Source organism: Poecilia formosa, unplaced genomic scaffold (genome assembly GCF_000485575.1).
Source record: "Poecilia formosa unplaced genomic scaffold, Poecilia_formosa-5.1.2 Scaffold148, whole genome shotgun sequence".
NCBI lineage: Eukaryota > Metazoa > Chordata > Actinopteri > Cyprinodontiformes > Poeciliidae > Poecilia > Poecilia formosa.
In genome coordinates this window covers 1,341,002-1,363,657 of record NW_006800087.1, presented here as the reverse complement: position 1 = coordinate 1,363,657, position 22,656 = coordinate 1,341,002, and the positions used below count along the sequence as shown (strand labels likewise).

Genomic DNA, 22,656 nt, shown 5'->3' with positions numbered 1-22,656 from the left:
CAAAATGTTATAAAAGTAGTGTAGATGTCTTTATATGGATGTGTGTGTTACCTGCCAGTCTGACAAGAAGTCTTTATTCAGCAAATCTGTCAATATAACAAAGCCACACCTCCTTCTTACTTAACAGAAATACTCTCACACAGACTTCTTTTTCAGGATTCATGCTTTATATGCTGTACACGTTGCTTTGAACATCATTAAATTGAATTACTTGGTTTTCAGCTGCTCTTTGCATCGTTCATCAGGGACAGCTGATGTTATTTGAGGATAGGTAGGGCAAGTCACACGACACAGGGAGCTCCAGCAGTCAATTCAGTCTCTCACTCAATGAATGTCATTATAAGGGATTCAAACCACATAGATTGTTGAGAGAAATCCCAGATTTGTTAGATCTTCAAATATATTTGACAGCCCATTACTTGGTTTTGTTAGATGTGTCATGAAAATAGTCTACATGTGTTCAAAAAGTGGTCTTAAAAAAAAACATGATCAAACAAGACAAGGCATAGCCAGACAAATCACAGAAAGCAAATTTAAAAACAGATATCAGGAGATGAGTTTTGACAGAGACTGATGGTGGTCATTTAAAAACACTGTGATCGGGTCTGGGATTGTTTAAGAAACCTAATTTTTATTTATTTTAGGAGATGATTTATTTCTATAGTATTTAGATATCATTAGTTTACAGTCTTACATATTTCAATACCTGGTTCTTAAGGACTGGAGTTGGAAACCTCCTGCTCAGATGCAGCTGTAGTAATGGCCAAATTACGTCCTCAGCAACAAACTCTGCAGATGTCTGGTGATGAACCATCAATTAATCTTTTTTTTTTTTTTTTTTTTTTTTTTTTTTAAGGGCATGGATTCTTGAAGACCGAAATTGGACACCCTTGTTCTATGCATCTAGTTTTTCCACAGCTGTGTTGACCAGATTCCAAAAGATTTACAGGAATTTGATTTTACATAATAGCTTTTTGAAAATTCTTACATTGGGCTATAAAAAGTCTGGGCAAAGACCCAGAAATATCACTATTGCTGCGGTATTGAGAAGGGTGTGTGTATGTGTGTGAACTGTAGCAGCGGGCACTTACTGCCACATCCAGATGGTGCAGCAAACTAACAAGGCTACACTGCTGGACCCCTCAATAGGAGCGTCTAGACTGGTCCCTTACCAGACAGATACAGCCTCCCATCAACTCGGCGTTTGTCAGATTTATGGTAATGGTCCTGCAACAGTCTTCCTGTTATTGACGTCCAGATTTACAGCACTGACAGCCGCCCCCACCCCACTGCCACACACACACACACACGTGTGTGCGCGCACACACACACGCACCGTCCTTGTGTCAAATGCTCCCATTATCTTACAGACTTCAAAAAATGCACCATCCGCTGCTCCAGCGTCTTTATCTCTGCGTCCTTCTTTTCTTAGACACGGCATGCTACTGCCAGCATCTGTCCCTTGTCTGTGGAGCTGAAAGTTATAGAGGTGCTTGTGTGTTTAGGACTTTGCGTTTGGTAAGGAAGCTCAGGGCATGAAGTCCTCTAGGATCCTTTCCTGAAAACATCTCAAACCCTGTGGAAGAGAATAGATAAAGACCCTCTTGAGGTGGCAAAACCACCCAAGCCCCCTGTATCTCCTCCACAATAGGTTGTGTCAGGGTTTCCTGTTAATCCTCTGTGATGAAGCATGAGCGTTTCTCTTTTTCTGAGGGCGGGGGGGGGGAGGTTTTGGGAGCAGGGTACAGAGAGGACTTGTGGACGAGCTACGTTGTTGTGGTTTGGCAGTGGCTCAACGATGGGCAGCGTTGGAGGAGCGCGAGGGGGAAGGAGGGGAATATATGATTGGTGGTGGAGTGCAAGTAGAGGACAGACATAGTCCGATGTATGTGGATTAGAGCGTAGCCCCACTTTCAAGTCGGCATTTTTGGGGTGGTAACCCGATCTCTGGGCTCTAGCACTTGTGAGCCCAGTGGGAAAGGCTTCCTGACAGATATCCCGTCCATTCTCAGCCCAAGTGTTTTTCCAAGGCTCCCACTCTGCCTTTGATCTGGCCTCCTCATCAGCCACACAGGGTCACAAGCTACCATGTTGGCCGAGATAGGAGAGGGCTAACCCTGGGACCGCTTATAGAAACAGGAAGCTCCAACCTGTTGGTCGAATTATCCACAATATAAACATGTCTTGGTTTGACATTTAAAATGAGATGAAGATTTTAGATTGTCAGTCGCAACAACTTTTTTTATCCATACTAATGTGGTGATGATATATTTATTTGATAGAAGTGGCAGTTGTCTTTTTTTCTTTTTTTTTAGTTCTCTTGTCTAAAATTGATTCCTGTTGTAATTTTCTTTTATTTTCTTGAAGACTTTGTATTCAGTGTATAAAGAAAGAAATAGTACAAAGAAAATGCAATAATATATATTTTATTTTCACTCACTTTTTATTAAGATAAAACATTGCTTCTGCCTCTTCAGCTTAGTTGATGCAGTGTGTTTCGTCAAAAAGCTGGGGGCGCTCTAACTTCACTTTAGGGCGGTGTGTGTGCGTGTGCTTGTGTGTGTTCAAGCTTGTCTCCTTGTCCAGACACCTTAGCGTCAGGGCAAAAGTGTTGGAGCTCTGAAATGAGGGCCAGACAGACAGAAGTGGGATGAATGAATTGGTTTGCAGGGGTTGATAGGGAAGGAGGGAGTGTGTGTGTGTGTGTGTGTGTGTGTGCGTGTGTGTGTGTGTGTGTGTGTGTGTGTTTGGGGGGGGGAGAGATGCATCTTGCTTTAGAATGAAAAGATGATGTGCCTGCAAAGCAGTTTTAAAGCTGGGTTTTCCCTTTTCTGCACACGTTATGGACCTTGGGTTAGATTCTGGCTGCTGCACCAGACGGGTGTTGGAGTTGCTGCAGACGGGGATATAACCACATTATAAAATTATTAATATAGCTGCTTTATGTATTTGTGCATTTGTGGAGATGATCTGTTTTTGATGTTCTGGGTAATGAATGCCACCTGTTTGGTGTCCCTAACGTGTTTTTTTTTTTTTTTTCATTTTGTTTTGTTTAGTTGAATCGAAGTAAATCTTGGATTTCATCACCTGCAGCTCTGGTTGAAGGCACGTCGGAGTTTATCAATGCCAAATCCACTTTTTGTGTTATTTATTCTGCTGTCGGGGATGTTAAGAAAACAGTCTGTCGTGCCTGCAGTAACAAGCACAATACCCTTTGTGTCTTTTTTTTTTTTTTCTCCACCCTCAGGGAAATTCTCCTTTCAGGCGGGCGATGATTGTAATAGTGGTTTATAAAAAAAAATGCATTGAGGATTTTAGAAACCAAACCTGCAGATCTGCTAATGTCAATAAAATGTATGGCAGAGATCCAGTCTGGTTGAAAACATGGGAAGAGTCCCGAGTGTCTACCATGCCTCTCTCACTCCTTAACGAGAATGGCATGCATAGTTCCCCCCCCAACCCCACCCCTCTTCACTCACTGTAACCATACTGTGTCCCACCATTCACTCCCCCTGCCCTGAACTGGCTTCAAAGCGGCAAATAACAACAACAACTGAAGGGGGTGGGAGGTTGTTGGGGGGTGACTGAGGATGAATGAATGTTGCCATCCATCCTCCCCCCTCTTTCCGTCTTGCTCTCTCTCTACCTCTCCTGCCCCCCCCTCTACGTTTTCCTTCATCCCTGATAGCCTACTTTCCTGTATGTCCTCCTCCGCCGCACACCCGTGTTATGACTGTGGATGGTGTGTATTACACACATAGCTGTTAGCGCTGCTCCTCCGCTGGGAGGCCCATATAAAGGACTGTCATTTGCAAAGGTCAAGAGTGAGCCCTGCACGCAAGTGTTGTCCCGACACTTGGTCTGGAAAAATAAAAACGGCCTGCTCGCCCATCAGTGTCCTGTGTCTGTCTGGCTGTAGTGGCCATGTGTACTCGGGCCAGTGTCTTAGATGTCCTCGGTTTTTTTTTTTTTTTATGTCTTCGTCTCTTCTTTCCTCTGTTGTCAGGAAGGCACATCCAGCAAGGAAACATCTGTTTGCTTTTTGTTGTGTTCTCGGGGATTGCCTTTGGTTCTTATGAAGTTGTTTGGATTCGTTAGCTTTGTTTCCATAGTGAGAACTAAATGCAACCAATTTAAGCTCATCAACACATGTGACATCTTCCTTGAATGTGTGAAAGAAATTCCTAAGAAAGATTCAACTTTTTATGGATTGATTCACATCATGTTTATTGGAAATGTTGTCATCTTTATTCAGAAAACTTTGGATCTATGGATGCTTTGTTTTTATAGTCTGACCGACTGATTTTATTTTTCTTTCTAACGTCTGTTGAAACATATTTGTGTAAACTTTGTTTTATTTTAACATGATGTACACAGCAAACACTGACAGAAAAAGTCAAATTTTTGGGAATAGGGTAGTAGTTTGCATTATAACAATTAATAAAAAGGTGTATCCATATAACTGACTGGTTAATTGGTTAACTATGTGGCTAAGTTAGTCAGTCAACTCAGCCAGCTTACCAAATTACCAACCAGTCAACTAGCTAATCATTAATCCAACTAACTGACCAAGCACCACCCACCCAGACAGAAGGTCAGTTAAGGACTCAACCCAACCAGTATGGTTGGGTTAGATCTACCATGCTGGTCATCACCATGCCAACCTGTCAGCCAATCACCAAACCACATTTATATAAGAGTTCATGTAAAGAATAGCAGAAACACTTATAGCCCCTCAGAGGCTCAAACCTAGTGTTTGTTGCATCACTTTCAAAACCATGCAATAACAAGTAAAATTGTTTACCAACATTTCTGTTTCTCCTTCTCGTAGTGCCTTATTATTGTTATTGTTCATATTCAAAGGTAATTTGCGATCACATATCTTCTGATGTGGCTTTTTAGTTTAATGACAACTCCCACAACTCATGGTATAAAATCATACTCATCCAGAAAATATGGGTTGATATTTTGATTAGTTTGGATAAGGTTTGCCAAACATCTGAATAAACTTACTATTAGTGAATGATTCTAAATGTCTGAAGTGCTTTGTCTTTTTTAATAGGAGGTCTCCTGTGGTTTCTAGCAGTATTGGTGGACGTCGTGCTTCAACAGAGGCAGGGAAAACACAGTCCACACAATCTGGGAGCTTGTTAGGAGTTCCTCAGTTTGGAACATGCTGTCATCAAGCCTCTGCCTATATTCCTGTCCTGTGGTATCTCGACTCCAGCCACAGAGTATGAGAGTGAAACATGAACTAGACTGCTGCTCTGGTGATTGTGGTTTCCCTCTAACCCACATTTATTACCTCTAAAAATACAGAGTGGTTTTCTCTAAAAGAGCCTGTCCAACTGCAGCCAATGAATTTTCACGATGATGGATGGCAATTAATTGACTTCATGTGAACCCTGTTTCTAAAGTTCTTAAGTTGATTTACTTTGGAAATATTTGTGGAATAATGTACGTTGGCCGCTTTTGCATTGACAGACTTGAGTTCACAGGACTCTGCCATGATTGAAAGACATCAGTGGCGGTAGCCAAGAGACATGTAACAACAGTAGTCATGCCATCTGTGTCTTTCTTTTTTAGGTAGTAGGTTCTCCATTGTTGAAGCATTGCCATGTCTTAATAAAATCAGCGTCTACTTGATCTCTGGTTCATTGCCAGCAAGCTCAGTTATATCACCCATTAAATGTCTTGGAACCCAAGAGCTCATTTTTCTTTTGTCAGCCATGCATCAATTTCATTCAGAATATAAGGGAGTAGAAAACACTTTGCTTTTGGCCTTAAACAATATGATTCTCATTTTCATTAAGTCCAGCGAATAAGCTTCCACAACAGTGAGGTAATGTCTCAGCAGGTCTTTCAGGGAAGTACGGGTGAAACAAATCCACAAGAGGCAGCTAATCAATAATGTCTAGGGATGGCAGACTTTTTTTATGTGGAGTTGTTTTAGCTGCATGGTTGTCCCTTCTTTATTGCACTCCCTTGCTCTTACAAGGGTTTGATAATAGCTTCAGTAAAGGCACTTGATTTTCAGTTATGCTAAATCGTTTACTTTTGACAATGCAAATTTAATTTCTTTTGATTTTACATAATAGAACAACAACATGTTGCACACGTTGTTAAATGAAAGGAAATTATATATATTTTTCCCCACATTTAATGTATTTTTAATTTAAAAAATAAATACATTTATGAGACGTATGGCTTCCCCTTTTAATCAGCTTTGACTTTTGAAGCAAATTTAACTGCATATTTAGACACAGAAAGGTTTTATTCCTTGCCAAATGCTTCATATTCAATTAATTTGATTATGAACATGACATTTTAAGTCTTTCATCAGATTCTCAATAGTGTTTAGGCTCATGACACAAAAAACAAACAAACAAAACAATCTTCAGTTTAAATGTTTCTATTTTAGCTCTGGCCAACACTTTTGGGTTGTTCTGCGGAGATGTTAAACCTCTATTTCAAGTGTTTTTCAGTCTCTTAACATTTTTTTTTCTTTTAGCACTACCTTGTATTTAGCTCTATCTGTTTTCCCATCAACTCTGACCAGATACTCTGGAGTTGCTAAGAAAAGCATCGCCACAGCAGGAGGCTTACACCACATTTACTGGTGGAGATTGTTTCTTCAGGCTTTACGGGTAGTGTAATATTTCCGTTCCACATAGTGTGTTTTCAATGCAGGCTATTTTTGGTCCCATCTGAGCGGAGCACCTTCTTCCACCCATTTTGCTGTTTCCCCTACATGACTTGTTGGCAAACTGCAAATAGAACATTTTAGGACTTTGTCCCAAAATGAGAGGTATGAGCTGGGGATCTCTGCACCTCCTCTATTGTTAAACTGGATCTCTTGACTGCTTCTCTGATAAAGCCTCTCCTTACCTAGCATATCAGCTAGGTGGACTGCCATGTCTCGGCAGGTTTGCAATAGCGGTATTCTCTTTTAATTTTGATATGGATGATTTAAGAATACTCCACGAGATGTTCAAAGCTTCTGAAAGTTTGTTGACTGAATTAAAATCCATTGGTGGTTGTGAAAGGACAAAAAAAAAATCTGAAAGCTTCAGGGGTTTGTGTACTTTTTCAAGGCAGTGTACACGTTGCATATAATCTCAGCTGTTTGTCTGGATGACTTGGAGATTTATGGGGGTAGTTACGGGCCAGACTGATTTGAGCTCTCTGTCTCGGTGACACAGCACACTGCCTCTCAAATCATCAACTGTGGGGGTGACGGGGCAGGGGCAAGCCTTGAGGTAAGCAAAAGCCTTTCGACATATTTATTTTTCCCCTTTGAGGCTTTTGAGCAGCTCTCCTCTTCAATCTTGTGCTGTCAAAGAAGGCCAGAGGTGGGAGCTGCCATCTCTTTCTCTCACAGGGGCCACTGTGTTCATGAGGACCCCAGGGTCAGGCCCTGGAAGCTCCTTTAGTTACTGTTGTGAAATCCTCTCTGTTTCCTCCCACGCAGCCAGTAAGGCCGCAACCTTCTTTGTTGCCTTTGTTGTGATTTACACTCGAAGGAGGGTGGATAAATAAGTCGTATAGCTTACTATACGCCTACCACCCTTTTTCACGTTAATGTTAACTTTTGGCTCACGGAATTGACATCAGAGAAGTTGATTTAATCTTCCACAGGAGCCTGTAACATGTAGCTGCAAGGAAAGAGGGTGACACTAAGAGGTGAGCAACCAACAGAGTAGAAGGACCTAATTAAACCAAGTTTGTACATGTGCTCGCCCATCTGACATGCGTGTGTTTCTGATCTTACCCGTTCTCTGGAACAGGAGAATGTTTCCTGTTTAAGCAGACGCATGGGTTCACGGAGGAGTCGGAGGGTCGGGTTCCTCCGCCGACGTCTGGTTCTGCTGAAGCAGATTCCCCACATCCCCATCAAACAGCAGCCCTGAAAACTGACCCTTGTGGGTGCTGATATTTTGGGGGGTATGATGAAGAACCGAGGGTTGGAACAAGGTTGCTGTTGATCTGTTGCCGCCTTCTGCATACCACATTTATCTGATATCGAGATTGTGCATTTTCCAAAATATCATACTAATCAAACGCAGTAAAGATGTGCATGCTAAGTTTTTTGCCTAATTTCTAGTCACTACTGATCATAGACCGGAGTCCCTATGTGGCCCTGAGACGGATGGACAGATGTTAACAAATTTATGGTAAAATTATCCTTAATAAATGGAACTACACAAGTACCATCACATCAGCTTTTACGTGCACAGAAGTTCACGTGCCCTTATGGGTTTTTCTTCTTGTTACAGTCTTTGGTAGAACAGGTCATCTGCTGACATGAGCAGTAAAAAACCCGTGTTGATGTTCCACCTGAAATGTGATATACAAGATGGATGGGGTGCTGTGTGTGTGTGTGTATGTGTGTGTGTGTGCGCTCTGCCTTGTCCAGACCGGTTCCTGTCTTGCTAATAAAAGAGATCTCTCTTTAGTTTTGGATACTGATCTCTTCACACACAAGTTTAAGGATCTCATTCACGGTTCTCATTGCGTTTGCTCCCTAATGTCTCACAGCAGGGGACTCTGTCCCAGGCCGTGATTCATGGAGTGACAGGGTCTGCCCTCAGTGACCGTAATGGCCCAGTCAGACAGGGTGCAACATGCAAGCGAAAACGTCTTGGGTCACCACTTAGCTGCATCTGTCTTGATGGTGGGTTTGTTCATGTGTATATATCAACAGGTTATAATAATCTGTACAAATTAAGTAAATATTTTCATTATGACTTTTACTGAACATTTAATTTAACTGCCCTTGACAAAATTGTCAAGTTTATAACACATTTCAGCAACAAGGTAGTTCAACGTGCTTTACACCATAGAAACATAATGCATTAACCAATTATGACCCAAGTAATACACATACAGAAAATATATGGAATTTTGTAAAATTCCCTTATCTAGCAAATATACAATATATTGATTAATGCCTGGGTTATTATTAATCAAAACCAGATGACTTTCAAGATTTTATTTAAATGAACTCAGTGTTTCGGCTGTTTTTCAGTTTTCTGGAAGTTTTGATCCAGAAAACTGGATTCTGCTTTTCTATTTTTGGTTCTGACTCTGGAGAGGTAGAGGAGACTTGAACCAAAATACTTGAGTGGTCTTCAAGGTTGATGTAACGACAACAGCCCTATAATGTATTTTGGTGCTAATCCATTTGGAGATTTATAAAATAATAAAAATATTTTCTCCCAAGTCTATTCTCTGAGCTACAGGGAGTTCAGAGAAGGACTTTATAATTGGGATAATGTGCTATATTTTCCTAGTTTTAGTGAGATTGTTGATCAGCTGTGGCTGTCTGATTCATTTTTGGGTGAAAACTTGTAAATATAAGAACGAGTTTCTCTAGATCCTTCTGGGACATTAGTCCTCTAACCCAAGAAATGTTCTTCAGGTGATAGGATTACTTTGCAGTTGTCTCTCTGAAGGTTCATGTCTGAGTTCATCATTGCACCCGGATTTCTGATCAGTAGCTTCGAGTTATAATAACTGATGCTGTGCACTGACTTGTGATTGTTCCTCTTTTGTTATTCGGGTAGTTAAATTATTTCTTGCATAAGTAACCACACACAGCTTAAGGAAATATACACAATAGCACTCTGAAGCTCCTCACTTTGAAACCCTTTTTATTTGTGCAGTTGCTATTATGCTCAAATAAAGACCTGTCCAACTTCTTCTGCATTACACCTCATTCTAAAATTATCTAAAATATGACAACTTATAAATCTAGTTTTTGATTAAGGTTAAATTAAGGGGCCAGAGTTATGTGTCAGTCTTAGTTTTGTTGAGGGGAGGGATCTGAAAAAGGCCTGGGAGTGAAGGGGGCCTGAGATACAACAGTTAGCAACCAGAGAAACAAAACACACCAGAACCTGTTGCTGATTCACTGTCAGCTGCTCCTCATTGTACTGGAAGTTCTTCAAATATCCCCCCTTTCATTTCTCTTTTGAAGAATTTTCTGATTAAGTAGAAATCAGTGCTACTCATTTTTCCAGTCATTGATGCTTATTAGTTCTTCGTCATAGTTAATTCTTTAATAACTTACAATTAACTGATGTCAGAATTGGTACTATTGGTAGATTATGAAACCTCCCAAAAGGGAGCTACGACTTGATAGCTATGTTTTTTTGTAGCCAGAAAAGTATCGCACAAATCACCCAGTACCAAAACGTATGAAATGGTAAAGAGGCGATACTGACAGTATTTATTCCTCTCAATAAGACCAGCACCTCCATATCTCCTCAGTGTGTACTGCCTGCTTCACATTCTTTGATTTCTGTACTTTATTTCAGTGTTTTCGGGCACTGTGCTGTAAAGGACCCCCACCACCTAGACCAGAATATGATGTGGTGTGCATCGGCCTGACAGGAGCTGGGAAGACCAGCCTGCTCTCGCGGCTCTGCGGTGAGAGCACTGACAACATCGTTCCTACAACAGGTATGTGCTTAGTGCACATCACAGTGCACCGATGGAATATTAAGATTGTCTTGTTTGGGTGGGCAGATGCTTGTAGGAAATTTATTTCCCTTTTAACAGATGAGGGAGCTTTCCACAAAGGGAAAGAACGTTCCCAGTGTTTGTTCCAGGAGAGTATGCCAGGATGTCATCAGCCCAAGCTTTGTTTCTTTCCTCCAGTCACTTTGGAGGCTGGTGTTGTATGTGCATCTAGGAAGACAGGAGGATCTTGTCTTGGTGCACATAATTTTCCTGGTAGTGAACGTCGCTTTCCTTATATGCATTGCAGTCCCTTAGGAACAACGATGTTCCCTTCCCCCTCCCTGTGTCTTTGACAGCAGCCACGTTGAGCTGTTGCAGAAGTCCCATCTTAAATTTAGTCTGTCCCATTGAAGTTAAACATAAAGCAGCTCCCAAATGTGCAGCTTATAACAATAAGTCTCTGCTTTTCTGGGGTTTTTGAACCTTTGTCTGTGCCTCCTGCTTGGTACCCCGCACCAGATCAAGTATGGTAATTATCTACCTTAGCAAAGAGACATTTCAGTGAACGTTTCTCAAAGAAGAGTTAGCTGTCGTTGCCTCCTGCATCTGCCAATGTTTACAAGAGTAGAAACATGAAGACAGAAATCTCCTGTGGCTTTGCTCACTTTTCACTCAAATATTTCTCTCTGTTGTAATTTGCTCTGAAATGAAACTTGGCAATAAATTTAGCTTTGTAGAAAATCATAGTCTTCGATTTCCCGCATCTCTGCCTCCATGTGTTTGAGTTGTTTTGAAAAGAGTCAAGTTAAATCTATTTCTTCTCTAAGTTTCTTCACTGGGCTCTTCTGTTTCCCATTCACACCCACAAAGAAGGACCACATAACTCAGAGAAATGCTTTAGATATTAACTCTGTTCTCCAATAAACCCAACATAGTGCTTTTCTGTTTAGTGTTTCATCTCTCTTTCTTCTCTGGACCACCAAAAAGGGGGTTCTTGTTTATAACTCAGATATATTTTTTGTTTTTGTTTTTTTGTCTGTGAGAAAACCATTTTGCATTAGAAAAATCTACACTCAGCCTTCTCAGCCAATTTGGTTATGTAGTGAGTTTCTATTAGTATTATTTATTTGTAAATAATGTAGCAAAATTCTTATGTAGGAAATCTTAATCTACCTTTTGTGTTCTATGTTTTCTGTTTCCAGGTTTCAGCATCAAGGCAGTGCCATTTCCAAATGCCATCTTAAATGTAAAAGAACTTGGCGGTAAGGAACACATTCTCCTTCAGAGCCTTTAAAGTAAGGATGTACGATAATTATCGGCCCGATATCAAGAAATTATGACATCATTACTAACAGTTCAATATCATAACGAATAGCTCTGATGACATGTTCGGTGGTGTGGGTGATTTTGTATTTTTTTTAAATGAAGGGCTCCCACCCCTCTATGAAAACATGCTGGGAGTTTAAGTAGCGTCAATATAATTGCAGAAAATATATTTCTGAATGGAAATAAATCATTTTAAAATTCCCTCATGCCAGAAAACAACTTGGTCATAAGTTTTTAAAAACATAACATAACAAGTACACACAAACAACAGAAACATAAACATAAGTCTGTCAGAATGACTCCCAAACTGGGGATTCCCAGCACCATGTGAATGAAGTCCAGCTTGCCAGTAAACAGAAAAGATAAAGGCTGTATAGTTTCTCTAAGGTTTTGGAGGAAGACAATATCCTGGCTTTGTGTATCAAATGCGGAAAGAAAGTTCCATGAGGAGAAAAACAGCACTTAACACTTAACACGTCAAATTTCATCAGTCACTTCAAACACAACCATCGCTTTGACAGAGGAGCCTACTCAAAGCGTTTGAGAAGGCTTGCAGTGCTAAAGACAGTAGCATTACGCCAGCCTTCTTGAATCCATCAGGACTCAAATCCATTGGCAAAAACTTTTGATGAAACATGAAAATTTGCTCAGAAGGACACAAGCGATTGAAGATCTCATAATGCTTATCTAGCCTGCGGTCAGGACGACAGCTTCTCTTGCTTCGTCAGTACCGCTTCACCAATAGTCAGAGCAGAGGGGACCCATTCCACTCAGTGTTCACATTGCAAATAAATTGCACATTTTTAACTCTTAAGGAAAGCTATCGATCAATACTTGCCAGTCACCGTGGCAACCCTTGCTACTCCAACTGAGGGGGGGCTGTGCTTTTATGCTTTTATGATCCAACCAATACGAAAATTCAACTGCCTAAGCACTATAGGACGGAAGGAGGCTAGTAGTGAGACGGTTTTAAGCAAAAATATTGCCAAACTAAAAAGAATTGCATGAAAATGTCATAATTCAGATTTTCTTTTTCTGAAAAAGTTGAAATAAATAAATAAATAAATTGTGATCACAAATGCAATCTTGTCTGTAGCTTTTGTAGAAACTGAAGACCCACCTTCTGAACAGGCACGTGTGCACATGCATCTTGCACCTTGTTAGGGTTTTCTGAAGTGGTTGTACAATCTGCACGCTGGTATTCCTGGAAATGTACAGCATTCACAGAAACTGTTTAACAAGCGGAGATACAGGTTCAAATACACGACCAAAACAAATGCAGTTTTTCAAGGAAGCCTGAAGAGAGTTCGGTCTCTCTGAAAAGCACCACAGCTGGAAGATAAATTAGATTAGTTAGTTTGGTTCAGAGTTTAAAAAAAATAGTGTTGTTTTCACTGTATGACAGGTGCAGTGCATATTTATATAAGACTCAACTTGAACTAGCCTCCTGAATAGAAAGGGTGAAACTCAGACTCGCATATACACAAAGAGGCACTGCAGGGACCACCAACAAGGATGCTACCAAATTTGGACAGAGCACATTAGGCGGTTTTCAAAAGGAGTTTTCCTGGATTGGGTTGAGCCTAGTCTGGTGGTGGTAACATTATTGTGGTTGGCAAAACACTCATTCCACGGATGACAGTTCTGATTTAGAGATGATGGTATAGGCTGCCACCACAGCAAAGAGAGATGAAATCGGTTCTCTTTTTCTGTTTGCCAGCCCCCTGCTGAATATCCACGGTTGTGCTCCTCCTCATGTAAATAACGCAGAGCACAAAAACTTCAGCGATTTATGTTGTTCTGTGTGCATTGGAGAGAGTAGGAGCAAGCACATGATGCACATGAGTATGACAGCTTAACTGGCTACTGTTTATTTGGAGCTGAATGCTGGGTTTAGTTTCAGTGTGAAGATAAATGTTGACATCTTTTGCACACACTTCTTTTTCCGTTTGTGCGTGACGTAAATGTGAAGTGGACAGTGTTGGCGCTGTTGCATAACGCTCAAAAAGTTTTCACAATGAACTCCTCGGACTGTTTTCTGATTAAACGGACGTGTTTTTGTACATTTTGACGCTCAACTCTTGGTGTACCACAATATTCTTGTAAAGCAAGCGAGCTGGCAGGTTAATTTTATGCTGTTTTGCATTTCAGTGAGTATAGGAACAAGAAGTTCATACTGAAGTATTCCTCAATGTGTTTTTTTTTTTTTTTTTCCTGACCCACTTTGAGGAAAGAAGGGTTTCTGAGGTACGAAAAAGCTGAGTTTTAAAAGGAGAGTGTTTTTTTTTTATTTATTTTTTTTACTTTTGTCACACCTATTATCCATAATTTTTTATTTTTATTTTAGATAGAATAAAATAGTGGACACAATCTAAAAGCACTACAAATTAATGGCTGGCATTGCACCCCTGATCCGTGACATAAACACTCTAATTGGGCTCTACATCTGTTTTGATTTGTCTTGGAGTTTTTAGACTCTTCATAGCTTCTATGATGTTAAATCCAATCTAATCCGATGTTTGAAAGACTATTCAAATACTCTGTTTAAGATCTTTGATCCACATTAGCTCTGCAAAGAACCATTTGTTTATATGTACATGGGAACCCAGATATGGTGTGCCAGCATGCATGTTTTAAAGTGAGAACATATTGAAAGCATCATAACAGAAATGTGTATTTTGCTCTCATATAGTTATCCATTTATACCCGTAGGTAACGATCCAACAATAAGAAACGGATATAAATGGCTTACTAAATCAAAATGAATTTATTATACCATAAACAATTTCACAATGTGAATATTTTACACAACTTCAAAATAAAAGCTCAACATTCTTTCTTCACATCTTCACTTAAGCTGGGTTTAAAATATATTTGTCATAATAATCAAACAATATTTTGAGAAATCAATCTCAATTAAGAGTTTGTGGGTCAAATATAAATGTATACGTTGCAGAAGAAGAGCAGCTAGGGAGGCAAGGACGTATTCACATTTCAGGAGTGCTGACGCTCCTGAACCGAACAGGTTCAAAAGAAATGGCTGCCATGGAGGTCAGAAATCTTTGATCAGAGCAGCTATACTCCTTATTAACTGCTCTAACTGGAGACATGTACATATGCTGATGAATAAATGTCTTCTTGTCACAATTTCCTTAACTTTACACTGTAAACTCAATTGTCTTATTTGAATAGTATGTTAAATCCTATGAAGAATGGCTAAGACATCTTCATAGAAGAAGAAAGTAATGCATTGCAAATTAGAAGTTCATAGATACTGGCCTGACAAAGTAAAATATTAAGCAAAAATTATTTGGTTATTTGTTTATTATTATATTTTACACAGGTTATAATTGCAGTACTGGTGATTTTAAAATACCAGGGCTAAATAAATGTACCTAATTGAAAGGTAGAGGTCTGTATTTTTCTCAGTGTAAGGTTGTGTGCTTATGTATTTTAACACTATATGCATTCTATGAACATTTGTACTCGTAGAACACATTTGGATTTTTCAAAAATGTGGATCTCGATGTAAGAAAAAAACTTAGCTTTCTCATTTTTAAACAATGTACAGCTGCCATGCATCTTTCATTGTGTTTATTTCATGAAAGTTTAATGTGATTGTTTCATTAGCTTCACGTTGAGAATTTGAATCTGCTGATCTTTTGTCCCACAAGCATTTGTTACTTGGCTGGTGTCAGGTATAAGGATTAGGTGGGAAGGGCACCTCTAGTGTGTGTGTGTGTGTGTGTGTGTGTGTGTGTGTGTGTGTGTGTGCGCGCGCATGTGTGCGTGTGTGTGTGTGGGGATAGTGATATGACGTCAAGTCTAGACGGGCAATTTCACAGTGTGCATTCATGTCACGCAGTGACAGCTGATAACGTGGTCCTAATAATCACAACTCACTGCTGTTGTTCTTTAGTGCTGTGGTTGGGAGTTGCGCTCTGGGATTTAAGGAGGATTGATTTGTTTAAATAAACCGCACAATATTTGCACCTGGTTGTTTAAGAAAGCATTTGTAGGTAGAACAAAATAGCTTTGCCATGTCATTTTAAGCCTGTTATTTGATTTTATTTTTGGATGAACACATGCATGTCTGATGTCAGTGAAGAATGCATTCAGGGCTGGTGAAGCATACAGAGTCGGAATATGTTAAGACTTAACTTGCCACTGCAAATCTAACCACAAAGAACACAGGAAGAGACGAGGAGGATGCAGTGAGATGACAGACGATCCATCAGCTCCCTGTAACTAACAGCAGGCGATGAAAGTATGCAGGCCCGTCTTTAAACAAAACCAGTGCAAGGTAGTCATCACAGATCAAATGTGACTCTTTAACGCTATCATGTATCCTGACAGTGTGGGCTCGTATGCCTAGCAGGGAAGCTATTCCAACTGTAAAGTAATTTGTAAATTGCCACATTGGTTTAAAGCCGATGACTGAAGTTGCTGTTCTGAATTTCACAGTTCTGAGGATTTGAACGAAACTGATCTCAGTTTCAGGGCCTCTTTCAAGGATATCGTCGTCTTTGATGTAGTTCACCCTGTTGATGCTGACCGAATGATGCGAGACAGATACTACTATTATTACTACTAGTATCTTGGGAGGGATTTGTGAAATCGGCTCTCGGTGGTCAGATTTCTGAAACATCCCAAAACGGTGATGTTTCAGGTTTTGATGTTGCGTCTGCAAGGCTTAAAGTTCAAATCACGGGAAACGCGTAAACGTGCTTTTAATTTTCTGTCCACACTGGCTTAACAGGAAAAGTGTTAAATGGAGTTGTGTAGCATGTTTTATAAATATCAATAATGTGGTGAAGTATCATTACACTTTCAGCCGGTCACATTTCCTAACTACGAACAGCTGTAGCAGTCATGGTTACACGTGATAAAAATGGCTCAACTTTGCAGAGTTGGGGTTTGAATGACAAGCAGTGAATAAACAGCCAAATTGTTTGCATAAACAGTTGTTGGCAGTTATGTGCATGGATGAGAAGGACGGAGGTATGATCTGAGCTAAGCTCCGCTCAGGAAACGTTTACTCTAAATCAGCTTGACGTCTGAATCTACAGCTGAGGTGGTTTCTCTTCACTTTACAAGCAAACTTTGTTTTATTCCAAATTCTCACTAAAAGTTACCAGCTTTTCATCCATTTTTCATGTTCTGTGGGAAGCAAATCTGGTTTTCATTAAAGTGCCTGCAGTGTTTTTCTTTTCTTTTTTTTTTTTTTTTTTTTTTAGCATTTTTAGCTTTTGACGTTATAAGCATAAAGGTATGTGCAGCATACTTGTTAAAGTAAAAATGGCCAAAAACTAGCACTTGGAGGAGTATTGGAGTATTGACTTAGTAAATCTAATTATGAATCTAAAAAACAGCTGCCAGCATTCCAGCTTATTATGACTTTCAGAGTTAAGCAAAGTTTTAAAAAGTTTTGGTTTCAGAATCTTCAAATGGTTCCCAACTGCTTAAAGTCCTTTTGTCATTATATTCTAGGACATGTTAGATTTACCAGCACTCGGCCCTACCCCTCACCAACATGTTGCTGCACACCGCTGGTCAGCTGACTGAAAAATATGACGACTGCATTTTTTCCCCTCCCTTACAAACGGACTCAGTAGTGCTCTTTGTTTTATTCTGTGCTGTGAGATCTTCTCAGGTGTGAAAAACAGGGGAAGGGCAGAGGTGTTGCTTGACACTAAATGCAGCAATTCTAAACTTGGCTCCTTTGAGTGACATGTCAGTGAAACCAAACCTTAAACTAAAAGGAAAAATTTTATGAAAGTAGCTTTGTTTTTGAAGCATTACCTTTTCCAACCTTGATACCACTAGGCAACCCGTGCTTGCTGGCAACAAATGTTTCAACCACAGGAGTGACAGCATGAAGGGAACCAGCTGGAAACCAAATGGTGTCTTGTTTTTTTTTTTTTTGTTTTTTTTTAGACCTTTTATTATTTAAACTACTCCATTCATTCCAGTCCATTTTTGGTGATTCCGTATTTGTGAAATTTAGCGAAAATCAACCCACATTTTTCTTTTTTTTGCATTAATCCATACTTGTGGCTTTATTGCAATTTTTTTCACAAAAATTGTCAAAAACATTGGATTTAAGTGACTCCTAACTCTCACCCGAAAGTGATGGGTATTTCTTTCTTTTACTCAGAAGTCAAGTATTTTCAATCTTTGACTGGAATTATTACACTGTGACTAAAAAAATCGGAATATCATACGTCATTTTGACGGACTACAATCCACACACTACCATTTGGTGCAGAGAAGCACACATATTAAACTTTGCACACAGATCAATCGGAAAAAAAACAAAAAAAAAAAAAGAAGTCCCATCTTTGTAACGTGTCTAACCTGAACTCAATGTATCTCGCTATCCGGGATCTGACTGCACATTGAAGAGTTATGGACAGGAACACTTGTGCAATAGGAGTCCATGCTACAGAATTTTCTCCAGCGAAGTAGGGGTGAATGTTACCATTTCGTAAACTGACGGGCAAAAATAGGTTATCATGGATTTTTTATTTATTTAACCTGTCAGTAAAAATGACAGATAACGAAAAAGCCTAGCCTAACCTCTGCTTCTTTCATGCTTCTGCTTCAGCCTTACTTCAGCTGCCACCAGTTATACTCCATGATGAATATGGCTATAAACAAAAAAGTTACATTTACCGTCATGCAAAAGCACGAGCAAAGCAGTAGTAACCTTTAGTTCTCCACTGCAGTGAGGGAAAATTATTTTGCACACCTTGCAATAACTTACTGGACCAACAAAGGAAGACTACAATTGACTTTTTCTTATACAGATTTTGGATTCCTTGCAAATATTTCTAATTTAGCACCAGAAAATCTATGATTTTGTTTGCAAGGAACCCCCCCCCTAAAAAAAAAATAAAAATCACAAAAATCCGAAATGAAATGGAAAGATTTTCATTTTTAATACAAAGCTCACTGGGGTTGAATATTTCAATAAGACAACAGAAGAAGCAACACCACAAGATGCTTTAACTTTTAGTTAAGACTAAGTAAGATGAAACATGTGTTGTGGCTCAATTATATAACTGTGCAAGGAGGGGGGGTGCCTTTTAGCCAAAAACCATTGGTGAATCTCATTATCTCACAATGGATTTAATCCACATGTGCATTCTAAAAGATTTACAAACAATGATGTGTCAGCTATTTTTTAAAATACTAAACATAAACTAAACATAGTTAGTTAACATAGGTTTTTTTTTAAATACCATGTTAGTATTTTAAAAAATAGCTGACACATCATTGTAGTCTTAACTAAAAGTTAAGGCGCCCTTGCGTTTGCCAACAATCATCTTGTACTGTTGCCCCTTGCGCCCACATTTTAACCTAGCAGCTTAATATATCAAGTCAAAAGAAGTGCAAAGGCTGTTGAAAACCGCTCTTTGAAACACTCGCATACCTGACGACTTCACATCATGGTGTGCGGTTCTTTAAGTGGCCAGATGATTGCAATAGAGTTCATGTTTTTCCTGTTTGTTCATGTAATTCTTCCAACGTAGTTCATGTCTCAGTTAATTTATCACTGGAGAGCCGCTCATTATTTAATTTGTGCCGTCATGGGTCGAACGAGATGATGAGTCTTTCATTTCATGGTTGGCTTCTTCTTCGAACAGTCAATAAGAAGCATCTCACTTCTCCGGTGGCATTTTTGGCTTTTTCTCCCACTTAAAATAAAAACCTCCACTTTAAATGCATTTTCAAGCAGTAATCAGATTCCTATTACTGAAAGGGAAAAAAAAATAAAGAAATTGTCCAAAAGATGAAAGGTCTTACTCATGATGTGCCTGTTTGATTAAAAGGATGCTGTGGCATGACATCATCCTCAGAAATCCTCCCTGTCAGACCAATAGGTGGCAGAAGCTGCCAACAAGATCCAGAAGCATGACAGACATTCCACCATTTCCAGGCAAAGACGAAACTTCCTAGACAATCTCTCAAGTGCCACTTTGTCTGATAGCTTTTCACTCCAGTGAGAGGTGTGAGTGGATTGACTGGGGGAGGAAACGGGGAAGGGAAGGGTGAGCATGAAGGGAAGGGAGGTAAATGTCAGTGAGAGGACTGTGTGATGTTTAAACATTTGACAGCCTCACAGCTCGTCATTTCTTGGCAGTTTGAATACTATGAGCAACTAAAACACAAAACAACAGTTTGCAAGATTACAAAGGAAGTAACCTCAGCGAACGGAGGAGGATCGTTTTGTCCAAATATGGTGCATTCTTCTTCTGATAAGGATCATACTTGCGTGTGCAGTGTGACGGGACAATTTCTGAGACTACGCATCAAGCTTTTAGATCCAGTCAACACACACAAAAAATAAAGTATTTTCTTGTGAAAAAAGCAGTTGATGTTGGCAGAAAACAATCAGGCAGCTAAACTAGTTAGCAAAAACTCTGCTGTGTCTGTTTTAGATTTTCACAAGTCTTCTCATTTTGCTTTGAAAGTTGATAGAAATGTGCTGAAGATCAGCAGCTGGCTTTGGTTACTCACAACAGATTTGAGGGGAAAGCTCTTCCAGTGCTCAGAGGATGAGTGCCACTGAGGATATGAACGTGCAAGACATGGTTCCTATTAGTTTAACTTGGATCTGAAAAGGTAATGGCTATCAGCACTCAGTCATTGCTGTTTTTTCACTTTGATTTTGAAAAAATTACAAAATTGTTATATAAGTAATTTATTGCTAGTAAAAAAAAAGGTGAGAAATGGGTGTGTGCAATAACATTATTCCAAAAAGCTGCTCCAATATTTGTAGTATGTGTCAGATTCACAGTTGTTGCTAATTTAAGCTACATGTTTAGCCTTTGAAGAAACCAGTAACCTCATCATAATCATCAGTAACTGTTCTAAAACCCATGAGGGTGACTTAGATATTTTCAAAAAATAATTCAGTTGAACAGAATTATAAAAAACAAATATCTTTATCTGTGTTTCATTGCCTTGACAAATAGACTTTGGGCTCATTTTGTTTTTTCTGTTCATTAAGTTATAATGTTATAAGAGTTTTCTTAGTAATGGACAAGTAGTGAGGGTTCCAGGTAAGGAGTAAATGGCATTTGTTTTTCATTTTAAACTTTTTTTTTAATTTGTAAAAACAAAGTTTTAAAAAGCCTTATAAAGTTAGTAATATAGAGTTTGGGATCTGCATGAATAGCTTTAGTTGCTTTGAACAATATCAAAACATGTTTTCTCTTGTGATTTTACTGGACCTGGATTTATCAAGCCAGAATATCTGCTTTGAAAGAGTTTAATCTCCTAATTTGGCCATAAACGACATAGTTGTGACTGCAACTTTTCTTTGCTGATTTTTTTATTTTTTTAATTTTTTTAATGACTAATACTTTTAAAGACAGACACCTGCATATGACTGCTGATATAACAAGAACAAACAAAGGGAGTTTTGGTGTGGTAACAAGTCTAAGTACATACAGCCGTATGGTTCCTAAAGATGACAGGAATTTTCCATAAAAGAAAAGCTGGAAAAACTTGGGATAAAAACTTTTTGGTGCTTTGTTGGAAGGTTAAAGACCTCAGAGAACTGGCCACAGTTCTCCTGTGGATTTAGACTGTCTCGGTTGCTTCTGTCTCCTTTTATAATCCCAGATTGACTCCATGATGTTGAGAGTAGGGCTCGGTGGGGGCCATGCCATCTGTTGCAGGACATCTTGTTCTCCTTGTCTACATAACTCTGCTTTTCTAACTCAATTTACTAGATGCAGAGAGAAAAACTATATATTTTAATGGGAACTAGATCAAACTTAATTTACTTGAACATGTAGTGCTTGTGAAAGTATTTATATCCATTGAGATTTTTCACATTTTGTCACATGACAATTGCTGATTTCACTTTTCTGTATTTACCCTAGCAGTGATACTGAAATAAACAATACCATACATGTTTTTTTTTATCTAAAAAGTGTGACCTGTATTTGTATTTTCTTTCTGATGCCCCTAAAAAAATCCAGCACAAACATTTTACTCCTAATGAGATAATAGTTTTTTATATGTGCAATTTAATCTCAGTATAAATCTGAGGCCTCAGTGTTTTCTTTTTTTTCTTTTTTTCTTTTTTAGAGAATAATAGTGACCGACATCATCATGAATATGATGTAATAGAGCAGACAGGTCAAGGAGAAATTAGTGAAGAAGTTTAAAGTGGGATTAAATTTATCACTAGCTTTTAGTATTGTTGATTTTTTTCAGAAAATGCAACACAACTGCAAACCTACCACCACATGGGTCGCCTCTTAAACTGGGAAAGGTTGGCAAGCAGAGAAGACGCCAAACGCAGCCAAGAGGAAATATTGTTGTTTTGGAGGAGCTGCAGAGCAGCTTAAGCTAAAGCAAACACATGAGTATGGCCCAGTCCAAGCAGTCTGTTTAAGTCTGTGGCAAGACTTAAACATTGCTGTTAAGAAGTGTTCTTTAGATGTTACAACTCTTAAAATTCTTATTTTAGAAACATTCAGAAAACAGTCATTTTTCTTTTTGCTCCCACTTTTAGACTGCTCTGTGTGGGTTGTATGATATCAAATTAAATAAAATATGTAAGGTTGTGCTTGTAATGTGACAAAATGTAAAAATAATGTTAAGTTGGTATGAATACATTTGCTGTGTGATGAGATGTCTGTATAACTACACTAAGTCAAAAGACAGGATGCAGATGGCAGCTCTACCTTAAAACTTCAAGATAATAAAGTTTGTAATGAATCATTATTATTTGATTTTTTTTTTCTTCTAAAAAATGTTAATAGTTGTTCTTTTTTATTTATTTATTTTATTTCAGTTCTTTTATTAAATACATCCCAGGTCAGAAAACCACATAAAACATTTAGG

At 39.0% G+C, this 22,656-nt stretch overlaps 1 protein-coding gene across 2 annotated transcripts in view; it reads left to right on the top strand.

The window, feature by feature from the left end:
• The window catches only part of LOC103145894 (ADP-ribosylation factor-like protein 15), a 124,454-nt gene that overhangs the window by 42,524 nt on the left and 59,274 nt on the right, over positions 1-22,656 (top strand). For both annotated transcript variants that reach the window (XM_007563548.2, XM_016677152.1), the window contains exons 2-3: positions 10,320-10,464; positions 11,667-11,726. In XM_007563548.2, coding sequence (XP_007563610.1) covers positions 10,320-10,464; positions 11,667-11,726 — 205 coding nt within the window. The remainder of the gene's footprint in view (positions 1-10,319; positions 10,465-11,666; positions 11,727-22,656) is intronic.